Raw genomic sequence first — 12,983 nt, 5'->3', positions numbered from 1 at the left:
CTGCAAAAGAAGAAATTGAAATTCATACATCATAAATTTCCCACAGACTTGCTAGTTAGTGCTAGCTTGCGTAGGATTGCTACGTATCAGTTCACTGATACGTAGCAATTGTCTGCCATTGGCACCGTGGAGGGAGTCATACCACCTACTTTAGACACCTAGTTAAAGCCACATCTACCTTAAGTATTCCAAATTTCCCCTCTGGGGACGTATACTTTGCTGTCCTGATAGGGAGTCTTGGATCCTAACTTTGTTTTTTCTCTTTATCACTCCTAATTAAGGTTATTTTGGACATCAGGAAAGATGATATTAGTATCTCCTCATGGTTGCCTTCAAGCATATAATCAGATCTATGACAGGCTTACCAGACTCTACTACTGCCTGGAGTTCCCCATGAAAGCTGTAGTCTGTTTTCTTTGCACATCAGGAATCAAAAATCTAGACTGGGGATTTTCTTTGCATTTGGATTTATTTATCCTTCAGCAACTGACTTGTGCAACAGCAAGGCAAGAGCTTGCTTGCCTCTTACACATGGCTCTACCAGTACATCATAATGATTACTTGAAATTCTCTGGAGCCACCAGTGAAAGACTGCCAGAGCTTCCAAGTTCTAATGCACGAAGATGCCACAGCAGAAGACATACTTAATAGGATTATTCACTTCTAAATAACAGCTCTGTGGCAGCAAACAACTAATGTCACTAGCACTCAGGTCTCCCGTGACCAATTGTCCAGAATCCAAACTGCCATGAATCGATTACTATTAGCCTCGGTAGATTTAAGGTAGGACAGAGCTCTCTCTCCTTCTTTATCTGTCTTGCTGTTTCCTTACATGACACCATGATCGAACTTCCTGGCTGAAGATTTTTCAGTCTTACCTTTGGCCTTTGGCTGACAGGAATTAATTTCAAACTTTCTGATGAGGCACTTAGGGGTGAACAAGGTTTGCCAGAGTCTCCTACAGACCTGTAGACATTCAAAATGAGATTGAAAAAGTGAAAAATGGAAGTGACTACTAGAATCATGTCTCAGATCCTGCGTTAGGACCCCTCATCAATAGTCTTCAACAACACATGTCATCTGTCATTTTAAATACAAACAATGGAAGTTGTGAAAAAGCTATTGGACCTTTGTCCAATTTCCACAGAGTTGAGTGTGATGAAGTCAGGGAAAGTCTGTGAAGCCAAAGAAAAACATGGCAATTTTTCCATTGTGTTCAAGTTCTGCTGCATGGGTAATCAAGGCACTACAAACATGAAATTGTAAAGGGTTAACTTTTACCTTCTTATACTGGTCATACTGCCAGGGGAAACACTATCTTCTTTGGAGCTGTCCATAGCAACTGCCATGGGAATAGACACGTCAATTGTCCTCCTTGGATTTTCTAGGCAATAAATAATAGCTTGATTCCAATGGGAACACAGCAACATTGCACAACATTCATTTCATTTTCCCATTTTTGGAGGGGGATCACATAACTCTTCACAATTGCATAGAATATACAGATCAGACATAAAAGATCAGGCTAAATATCAACCCCATACCCACCCTCTGAACATGACAGATATTGAAAGCAGATAATCAGAGCAACTATGAACAATGTGCACATATATAGAATGATTCTTCCATAGATAAACCTTCTGGGTTTTGGCAATCAGAGGCTTAGAGACTTCCGATTTCTCTACTTTGTTCCTTTAAGATTTTACTTATCATGCTGAATTTATGTTACAACAGCTGTAGAAGTGTTAGAAGTGTTACAGTCCCACTGCATGAGTCATTGCATATGGACCTACATGCATATGCACATGCACATATGTGATCTCTCCTCCCCCTCCTTCCTCTGCCCCTCAAGTCCTTCCCTTTATAGATCCTCTGTGGTTCAGGAAAGGGGAAAGGGCAGGTGTCCTAGACAGAGCACGTGTACATGCTCACATGCAGTTCTGCCTGTAATTACAATGACTCCATGAAGAGATAAAGCAGCCCTCACCTTTTGGAAAGTATTTTTGTTCGTAGTTACACATGGCACCTAATCTATGAATCTTGAATCAGCAAGAACATTCCCTTTGCTAATTTACCTCTTCAGATGACTGGAAGCTCCAGTTATTTCTTTCTATTAGCACTGGCAGTAACTCAGCAAGGTAGTCTGATGGAAAGAGCACCCAGAAGACCAAAAACTAAAATGTGGTTGAGAATTGGATAATCACTCTGCCGTGATTTTTAGAAGCCTGATGTAAATACTTAGCCTTTTTATAAAAGATTCTCCAGCAGAGAGAACTGATTAAAAAGCCTACTTCTGCCAATCAGTGACCGTGTAGCAGAACTGTTCTGCAGACAAGGACATAGCAAAGAATAGATTTACCATGAAGCATGATATCTGCAGCAGACTAATTACTAAGAAACTAACCTTAGGAGAAGTTTAGCTGATGTATTTTTAGCTCTCTGAAGCAAGGAGTGTTTGTACCACACAGTCATTAACAGCAAGTGTACTGCTGACCACAACTGCTGATCCAATCAGCTAAGGACAGAGAACTCCCAAAAGGGGAAAAATGTTGTCTTACTAGCTTTTCTTTCTCCTGAAGCTGGGTACTTACCAGTATAATTTAGGGATGGGGACAGAACAGGAGATATCGTTGGAGGGACCACATCAGCAGCAGCTAATTTCTGTTGGTCTATTAGCTGCAACAGTTTATCACGTGCTTCTGTACTCTGACGATTCAGCTCTGCTATTCTTTCCTCCAAGCTCTTTGATACCATGAGATGAGTCTACTTGAATAATCACTTCAAATTAAAAACTTACAATTTGCACCTTCAAGGAGAGCATGCAATATATTTCAAGTACTTCTATGAATTTAATTTTCAAACTGAAAGTAAACATAATCATATAGCACCTCCTGTAAAAAAACTCATTTTGTCCCTTTCACTGTCCTGTATCTAGGTCCTTAATTGACTAAACACAACAATATTTTAAACTGGTCTTCCTACAAGTAGAAATAAAACAGCTATTGTCTCTACCATTTAAGGAGAAAGGAAAAAAAAAAAAAAAAGAAGAAAACCCCCAACCATCCAACAATTAACCATAATTAAGAAAATATTTAATCAGAGACACACATATTCAGGAGGGTGTGGGGAAGCAAAAGCAGATTTCTAGCAGAAGTATCCTGGAACTCATCTTTAAACCAGGTTTTCACCGACTTTGACCTCTTCCCCTCCCCCTCCATTAATTGCTTCCACAAAACCAACACTTTAAAAAGTTTCCATCATCTTGTACAACTAAACGTTACACAACATAATACAATGGGCAAAATGACAACCCTCTCAGCCTACAGTTACGTGAGGAAATTTAAAACCTTTGGGATCCTTAATTGAACAGTAATTCAGCCACTGTGACGGAACAGAAGTAAAGACAGTAGCAACGGCAGGGATTAGGCATTTCTGTGTTAACTCCACTCACTGGGGTGCCACTGAATAGCTGCTTAGTTGCAGATTAAAGGTTTTCTATGTGAACCAAAGCCTTCAAGCTCTCTCTTTCCCAAAGATTTTGGGATTTTCACCACACAGCAGGACTGACAAGACAGATCCAACTAGTACATACACTATAATCAAGTATTTCAAGAGATGTACCTGCACTAACTTTAATCTTACGGGCTTTTGGGTCACAGTAGCAGAAGAGAAGTATGGCATGGATTTAAATATACATTTTACAAGCTTGATAAGAACCTGTGGATTGGTGCAGTGCTTTCACTGTTAATATTACCCAAGCTACAAGAGGTATACCTGATCATGTTGCAATCACACATCTTTTTGCAGCATAACCTTATCTTAAACTTATAAATGTGCTGCACACTTTTCAGCACTCATGTACAACATAGGTGCAATATGAGAACTGTTGAGCTCCTTGGGGAGCTCACACTCTCATAAGCTACTGTTGAGCTCCTTGGGGAATGATAAAAATCACAAGTCTCCAAGCAAATGAATGAAAAGAGTATTTGGGTTGCTACTCTTTTCCTTAAAACAACTGACACCAGGAAAGAAACAGTCTTAAAGCATCAGTAAGCTATGGGAAAGCAGATGAGCAGAAAGGGGAATCCAGCCTTCCTTTTCTCTTAAATTCTCACCTGTCCTTGTGAAGAGTCTGGACTAGGATTTGCATTTTGTATTGGGTCTGGCTGATGTAGGCAGTCACTTGTGTCTTCAGAGAAGCCTCTGAATTTGCTCAGTTGAGCTTTAATTAGAGAGTTCTGCCGCGTAAGCTCAGCTATCTGTCCCAGTAGATCACCATTTTGAAATAACTCTTTAGCTGTGCTGTTTTTTCTAGCGTCACCTGGGCAGGACAGACTGATTTTCCCATGGGAACTCTCCAAGTCTTTGTCTGCGGGAGGAACTGGTTGCCTTCGAGAGATGAGACAGTTTTCCTCAGTTGTACTCTGTGTTTGCAGGGAAGAAGGTGAGCTCCTTTCCTTGCACGGTTCTCTTTCAGTGTTTTCAGGAGACTGAGAAATGGCTGTAAACACTACAAACAAGAAATAAAGGAACAGTATGGAAAGGGACATGTGATCCTTATCAAGGAAATTAACAGTGACTTTATTGCAGCAGGCTAGTAATAATCAAGCAGGAACTTGAATTGTAACACCTAGCCTGAATGATGTTATGTTACTGATCAAAATCACTCTATGCAAGACCCTGCTGCAAGAACTCACCAGGTTTAATATTTCCTATTGCAAACAGTCTTACATTTAAATGATTTATTTAGAGATTGAAAGAGAAGTCAGAGAGAAGAATATAAATTGCTTTGAATTTCTTAGCTGATAGATCAAACACTACTTTTAAGTTAGTATTCCATTTTCCAAAATCCAGTCACCTTACCTAATAAACTGTAAGTTTGCATTTCAGCTCTGATATTTATACTGGGTTGGTAACAAAACTTTTAGAATAATGAAACAAAATAATACAAGACTTTTGGCATAATAATAAACTAGCTATTTACTCAGCCTCAAAGAAAGGGCAAGCACTCTGGCCAACAAAAGTAGTTAGGTAGTTGTGGTCATCATTAGCAAACAGATAACACACCACATACACATGACCAAATACGTTACGGCACTGTCAGCTGCTACATGTTAAGTCCTAGTTGGATTTTGTGATCAAAACCAGATTTTCTATGCTTTATATACCAAATAGCCCATTCCATCCCAAGCTTAGCTTTTGCCTCTTGAGCAGGGCATGACATTTAAAAATTTACACACAAATGTGGTTTAGGAATCACTTTTCATAAAGAAACATTCAAGAAGTTTAACATTTGTTGAGGCATTTAGCATCTTTAATGGTTTTAAAAGAGTAACAATACATTTCTCACATAGCTAAACTGTAGTGAAGTCTAGGAACACACAGTTTTATATTCTTGTTTCAAATGACAGACATCTGACAGTTCTCAGTGGGACTGAAACCACATGTTGCTCTTTTCCTCCTGATTTATTATGTGCCTCCTCACAGCACAGCAGCCCACCAAAAGGTTGAACTAGATATAAACTTCCAATTGCCCTGCCAACTCCTTAAAAATCAAAAAGACTTTCAGGTTTTCTGACTTGGAAAAGAATTACAAAGCAACACAGCTGAAAGGGGGGGAAAAAAGGAAGAGGGGAGGCACAAAACCCCACCACTGTGCCCTGCTTCCTGTCAGCAACCATCAAGCTAGCCATAAATGTAATTACCCGCCTCTCAACAACAGAGGGTTACCGGGGCATTCAGTAAGATGCATGTGGTTACAATGACAGTTGCAGGAGGAAACAGCTAATTTTGAGAGTCACAAAGGATCCTCCCTTCTGCTCACTTCATTACGTTTAAATGAGAAATACCTTCCCTGATAACCCCGATGAACTTTCTTCCTTCCAACAACCACAGCTGACCTATAAAAACTCCTGAAGCCTATGGATATTGACACAAGACTGATAACTAATCTAGTTATCCAGCACCACATAATTTCAACGAAAACTTCTTCAGCTGCTTCCTGTGTATTGAATGAAATCCATACCGAAACCTGCTCCCAAAGCTTTTAGAAAAATCTCTGCTGGGAAGATTGTCTCAAAGCAAGAGTATGCAGCCTACAGACATCCTGGGTTGTCTGCAGCATGGGCTGTGGAGGTACGAATTTCCAGTCTTCAGTGGTCCAATCATGAAAGGTGATGGAGGCTGGATTACAACATCAGCAGATGGAGATCTGAGATGATGTGCTGTAGGTCATACACAAACTGCTACAGCAAATCATACAGAAGTGACAATCAAAACCAGTACAAGATGGAAATGCTGATCTGGATTGCCACTGACAGGACTCAGACAGTAGATGGAGAACTGCAGGGGACAGAAAGTCTAAAGGAAGTCTAACAATAGGCATAGGAAGAAAAGAAATGCATAGCTGGGGGCAGAAGCAGGATATTCCAGCTATAGGGCCAAGGTGTCTAGGCATACACATTAAAAGTTTTCATAGAAAATACATCTCTAAAGGTAATGTGAGCCTGGGAGATTGAAATAGTAACACACTAAACAGACTCCCAAGTCTACTACAGCCAGAGAGATCTCACCGTTCTGGAGGGGAGGCAATTCCTGACTGCTCTTCTGCCGGGGAGGTGACAACAGCACAGCTGGCTGGAAGATGTGGGCTGGCAAGCTTCTACCAGCTCCGCCACCACCTGAGGCACCTGGCCTCAGGGGAAACTTGAGAGGAAGTTCTTCCTGTGGGAATTTCAGCATACCTTCCCTTTTGCATGCATCAGCACTAGGCTCAAAATAGCTCAAATCAGGTTCGCCTAAAGAAAGAGACAAAGCAGAGACAGAATTAGAAAAAAAGGGGGAGAAAAAAAATTAGTTTTAGTGCAATAGGGAAAATTCTCAATAACGACTCTTACATTCAAGTATCTGAAAAGACAGACTAGAGTATCTTCCCCACACACTGTTAACTTCCTTCTGATCCCTAGATACAGAACTCTTTCAATGGAGCATAACACAAATCTTCACTGGCCTTAAGAACAAGAAGAGCTATTGTATATAGCCTCACAATTTCAGAATACTAGTAAGAGATCTGTTTGTAACTCATGCACAAGACTTACAGACAAGTGACTTGTGAGGAACAGGTATTTCAGTGAGCTGCATTTGGTATATTCTCTTGAGAAAAGCAGACCTACGCACTTGTCCTAATGAACCTATATTATAAATTTGATGGCAACAATGGTGGAGTGGAAAACAATTCAAAGCTTTGAGCTCTCTGATGATCTTTTTATGACTTAATTCAAATCAGACATCTTCAGTAAAAAAAAAAAAAGTTATTCTTCTGTATTTAACTTCAACTAGCGTATATCTCTGTTGCCATCTATTTTGAACATACCAGGGAGGCACAAAATGAAAAGCGTGAAATCAAAGTTGTAGCTAGCTGTGAGACCACAGTAATTTTAATAAGCCTACATCCACTGCTCCACCATTGCTGTCTTTGAATTTTCTCCTCACAATTTTGTTCAGGACATTTGTTCCCAAAAGTGAGCTTAGTGGAAAATTAAGCAGAACATACCTGATCCCAAAATGCAAGAGACAAAAAGCACCCTTCAAAGGCAAAGAGCCAGAAGAGGCTATTCGCATAAGATACTGCTTGTGGTTCACACTACCGAGGTTCTGAGATTGAACTTAAAACCTGCCACCCACTATTCAATGACCATGGCAAGAAATGAGAAAGATCTTCCTGCCCTGTTTCACTGTACAGAACTGCATTTCTAAAGTATCCTCCTCACATGCTATTTATCACTATGATATGCCCTCCACTCCTCTCTCAGCCACTCTTGTCTCTCCAGGGAAGTCCTGTGTTAACTTATACATGGTTTCTGTGCTAAAACTAGCTATCTCAAATGTTTCACATCCAGTCAGATGCGCTAAAACTAGCTATCTCAGATGTTTCACATCCAGTCAGGTGCCTTAAGGGTACAAGAGATCTCCATCTGAAGGAGGAGGAAGAAATGGTTTTGTAACTTTAGGAAACTTTCCTCTCAGGAAGATGCCTTTCCTGAGAGCAGAGACCAATAAGGAAAAAAGATTTGGAAATTCTAGTCTTGCAGAATTATTGTATAAGAAGGTTTAGGGTTTGGGGTTTTTTTTGTTTGGTTGGGTTTTTGTTGTTGGGGTTTTTTTTTTTTGTTTGGGGTTTTTTTGGTTTGTTTTTTTTTTTTTTGGTTTTTTTTTGAGGGGTGCTTTTCTGATTGTTTGGGTTTTATATTTTGGGGTAGGATTTTTTGTTTGCTTTTACAAAGCCTGGGTAAATCACAAAGAAGGGACCTGGTGTGTGGCTTCTTCCTGAGAACCCCACAGAAGCAGTCAGGAAGAAAGTTTTTGACCAAAAAAAATGTCCAGAAAACCAACATTAACTAAGGAATACAAATCACTCCAAGGAATCCTGGGATTCACAAGGAGTTACTGATCTTGAGAACAAAACCAATGCATTTAAGCAACCATTCAGGGATGACAGGTCGGGAAAACTCCATGGTGAAAGAATGTAAAAAGTACAATGTGAATCATGTTTGGTTAGTTTGGCCATCAATGCTACTGGCTTAACTTAGTCTGCGGCTATGTTATATATCACTCAACTGGTCATTCACCTCTGATACAAAGTCGTAAGTGTCAGACTTCTGCCTGGTTAGTTACCAGGACTCACCAGCTGCTGTTTCTGGTCAGCAGCGACCTCCAGTGCCTCATGGAAGAACCAATCTCATACTGTCAGGCTGCCTCAGCAACAGGAAGGTGAGATCCTGATTCAGTTGGTGGTTTGTTTTTTTTTTTTTTTTTAGGACCCTCAGAAAAAACTTGACTTTGTAAGCCATCTCAACGGGTGAAGGCTACTCCCCACCCCCTTTTTTTTTTTTTTTTTTTTTAATATAACGTATGATGTATGACTTAAAGCTCAAGCCCAGGACTTAGCTAAAAGGTTAATCTTGAAGTCCTGATCCACATAGAAGGATGCCAGTGGGGATGGAATACAACCTATAATATTGTTAAAAAATAATCTGTAGCAAACTTCTTGTGCTCACAGCAGAACCCACAGCCTATGAATTTCCAGAAGTGAGATTCATGCTCACGCAAGAGGTATTTATTCAAGTAGACATCTATTAAACACCAAATTTTCCACTACAGGGATAAACTACTCACAACTCCCATTTCATCCTTCACACATGCATGCACACACCTTGCCCGTTCACTGGGCCTTTGCTTGCAATTCCAAAATTGTTTGGACTTTGTTCTCTTCTAGGTTCTACCAAAGGGAGGCCTTTAAATGCTTGTGTGAGAGAGATCAGCTGTTCATCTGTTACCATCATGTATTGCTGAAGCTTCTTCTAAAGGATGAAGGAAAAACAGAAAGAGATACAGAAATTTGTATTCTAGCAACAGGAATTAGATTATATACCACAGGCAGCTCTGAGAAGAAGTTTGGTCTCTTATTACCACTGCATGAATCTGTGGGATTCCAGTGAGGTATTCAATATTGATGTCTCCACGTTTCTCATTTATTTTCTCTCCTGCCTCAAAGAAATTGTTTGGTTTTCCCTTTTCCTAACTCATCACCCCACTTCCTCTCTAATGCAGCTTTATTCCTTCATTCCCAAACGTAACCATTGAACAATCTACCTCCACTGCAAACTGAAAAAAAGAAAAATGTATTATATCTAGTCTACTCTGTTGCTCCAGTAGTGTTAACAGTATAGAAGTGTGGAGGCAGATGCTTAAACCTTTACGTTGATAAAGCAAAGCTCAGTTTAATGGAACTAGCATTTTCGCAGGCTTTAAAGTTAAACATGAAACAGGAAGATAAAATGTTGACTTTCCAAACATTCCTTCCCCCCTGCCGCGCCTGCTATTGTCACTGTCAGACGACTCATTCAATTTTGTCATTTTCTTCCTGTTCATTATTAAAATCTCCCGAACATACGACAATGCATCTCAGCACACAGTTGCAACACAACTCAGTATTCTAACAAGTCATTCTGAGGGGGATGGGGGCTCAGTACCTGGATAGCAGTGTTTTCTTCCCTCACTAGAAGTATTTCTGCAGTCAGAGCATCAATCAGTTCTCTGTGTTCATTCAACATCTCCTCATGCTGCTGTCTCATCACCTCTTTCTCATGCAGCTGCATTTCACTCTAAAGAGGGAGAAAAAGTTAAAAACCTACTATAACCAATACAGATTCATACTTGGAAACAGGAACGGGTCCATATCACATCATACTGTAACAGTTCTTCCCCCTTTTGCTAAATTGACTTCATTACTTTCATGACAAAATCCAATTTTCAGGGCTTGAGAATTGTCAGAAAGCTTACTGTTCCTTCTTTGTTACTCCAGAACACTGCAGGGAATCCTATATATCCTTGTTCTTCTGCCTTTACAACTTTTACAGGCTGTTACTGCAAGCGTTGTTTCTCTGCACGGATACTGTTTTGTAAGTCACTGTATCTTCATGCAGTAATCGAATAACTCCAGGTGTGCTGGTGCTTGTCAGTATCCTGTGCTACTTGTGTCTATTCTTTAGTTGCCTTAATTCATTAATGAAGACAAATTTGACTAAATGAAGGAGAAAGTAGTTGTTTTCTAATGTTTTCCCCCAGAGAGAGAAAAAGTTATAGAGGGTTTCATTTATTTTATTTGTTTAAAGAAGACAAAAAGGTTTATTTGTTAAGTAATCCACTTGAGCATGAGGCAAAAGGCCTTACTGTAGAACCTCTTGCCCTTAAATGATATTATCAATCTGTTATCTTAAGACAGACCACTGCAGTAAGCCAGGTGTCCTGTACAAGACACAAAAGAGTCCCTTCCACCTCTAATGGGTAAATGGAATATATGACTGCCACTTTTTGGACCGTCACAGATGAAAGAGCAGAGGCTACCAAGTCCCATAAACACATCAGAATTAGCAGATGGAGCCCTTCCCCAGATGATTGCCTGCATTTACTCAAGGGAATCCCTGAATAAGAGAAATACATCCCATCTCCAAAACACAAGAGATCCTGAAAAGCAATTGGGGTACTCTTTGCTGCTGCCCGCCAAAATTAGAGCATGAGCTGCCCATAACATACCGTAGATTATTTTCTGCTGGCATTGGGACCAGAAGTGAAAAACCACCAAGGAAGAAGTGTTAAGACAAAACAGCTCTGCAGCCACATAAAATGAATGAATAAATAAATAAATTATTTTGAGAATAAACCACAGATACTGTCACCAGACACAAAGACAGATAGATAAATCTCCTTTAAGCATATCAGGGACAAACCATCCATTTTCTGGTTTTCTTTCACCTAGACAGAACAGCTTTTCTGTATTGATCCAAGTGAAGCAGGCTGGCACAGAAAATGGAGAAAACGTAGACAGTTCTATCTTTTTAGAAACAGAAAACAGGGTAAAATAAGAACTTTAACCCTGGTATCAGTGGTGAAGCCTACTGATGCCTTAGATCATCTGGATGAGCTATTGTATCTACTCATCATCCTACACAGCGTTAACCTAGTCTCGGAGGAAAAGCTTCCAAGCAGCTGTGTGTCTTACATTTATGCATGGGGAGAGCATCAGGGTTAACAGCTGTATACATCCATTCCTACCATCCTGTAGGATTTGGGTCTGGTATACCCTGGAAGAAGTATCTTCATTCCAGCCCATTGCCAGGTGTACCTCTAATATCATAAGCTTTGTTTTAACACTGCATCAGAATATGCAGAAGCAGAGATGGAGAACATAGCAACACAGAGTAATGTAGTATGCATATATTCTAACTTTTTCACCCTATGAGTCTGGCAAAGAAATAGCATTCTTAGTAGAATGGGGAAAAAAAAAAAAATCAATTCTAACATCTGGCAGATGATACTGAAATTCATTTAGGAACCAAGTCAGGTTGATCCACTTCCCTTTAAGAATTTCATATAGCTTGGCAAACATTTCAGAAGTTTCTTTTTCCCCTTCTCTCTAGCCTCTTTTATATTCACTAGCTGCTTCTTGTAGGAGTTGATTTTTTTTAATTACTTATTATTGCAACTGTCATGAAAGATTCAGTAATTCAAGTTTCTCTTCCTACTTTTTATATATAACTTTGAGAATAAATTAAGCAACATCCTTTATTGTAATTCTTCTGCATTCAGCTTTTCTGCAGCAAAGCTGGAAAATATTTTTTTTCTTCCCAGAAGAGGAAGGAAATCTTTCTAGAAGCTTCAAAACCTCTTGAAGACTGGTTGTTTACCTGAAATCAGAGGCTTTTTAAATATCTGCTGCAAAGTCACTTTCTTGAAATGCATTGCCAGCTATAATTCAGGCATTGGAAATTTGCTAAGTCTCCTGGCTAAGCAAAACAGATGGTGCACATGAGCACTTGATTTATTCCTAGCATCACAGGGATCAGGTTTTAGGAAATACTCAGACAAGCTGTGTTTCTTCATGGCAAATGCTCAAATCCTAATTGTAAATAAAGCTCCATGAAAAGCAGAAAAGTCACTGAAGGTTATGGATGCACACTGTCTATCTCAAGCAACCCTGAATACAATTAACCACACTTTGTAGCTTGAGCAAGTTCTGCATATGTCTACTCATGAATTTAGGTAGTAAATCTAAAAAAGTTGCAGACAATTTTGCAAGCAACAATCAACTCCTGGAAGGAAGGAATGATAACACATCTATTAAAGTAGAAACAACATCACAGAGGTGCTCAGTAAAAATTGGGAATACAAGTAAGAGTCAGCATACATCTTTCAAGATGAGTACTCTCCTTAAACACTCAGACTCCATGGCCTTCTGTCTGAATAGGATTAAAGCTCTTAAGATACATTGAATGTTACATTCATAAAGAAAAAGTAGCAACTAAGAAAAAGAAAGACAAAGAAAATCTGGAGTAGTTTTTGAGGAAGCTTGAGAGTCAAGAATAACTCGTTTCTGTGGAACACAAATTAAAGACAATTTAAATAGGGTTATAATTGCAATTATA

General features: G+C 39.5%; 1 protein-coding gene across 19 annotated transcripts in view; it reads right to left on the bottom strand.

The window, feature by feature from the left end:
- Positions 1-12,983, bottom strand: part of SPICE1 (spindle and centriole associated protein 1) — a 32,948-nt gene that overhangs the window by 3,950 nt on the left and 16,015 nt on the right. For 12 of the 19 annotated variants that reach the window (XM_041124718.1, XM_030019476.2, XM_041124715.1 and 9 more), the window contains 7 exons: positions 10,032-10,163; positions 9,212-9,359; positions 6,573-6,797; positions 4,116-4,510; positions 2,592-2,763; positions 1,282-1,384; positions 879-966 (listed from right to left, as the gene is read on the bottom strand). In XM_041124718.1, the coding sequence (XP_040980652.1) occupies positions 879-966; positions 1,282-1,384; positions 2,592-2,763; positions 4,116-4,510; positions 6,573-6,797; positions 9,212-9,359; positions 10,032-10,163 (1,263 nt within the window). The other 7 variants (XM_041124716.1, XM_041124720.1, XM_041124719.1 and 4 more) reach the window with 7 other exon arrangements.

This window comes from Aquila chrysaetos, chromosome 7, assembly GCF_900496995.4.
Source record: "Aquila chrysaetos chrysaetos chromosome 7, bAquChr1.4, whole genome shotgun sequence".
Taxonomy (NCBI): domain Eukaryota; kingdom Metazoa; phylum Chordata; class Aves; order Accipitriformes; family Accipitridae; genus Aquila; species Aquila chrysaetos.
Note: the sequence above shows the minus strand (reverse complement) of the source record. Positions and strands in the feature narration are given on the sequence as shown.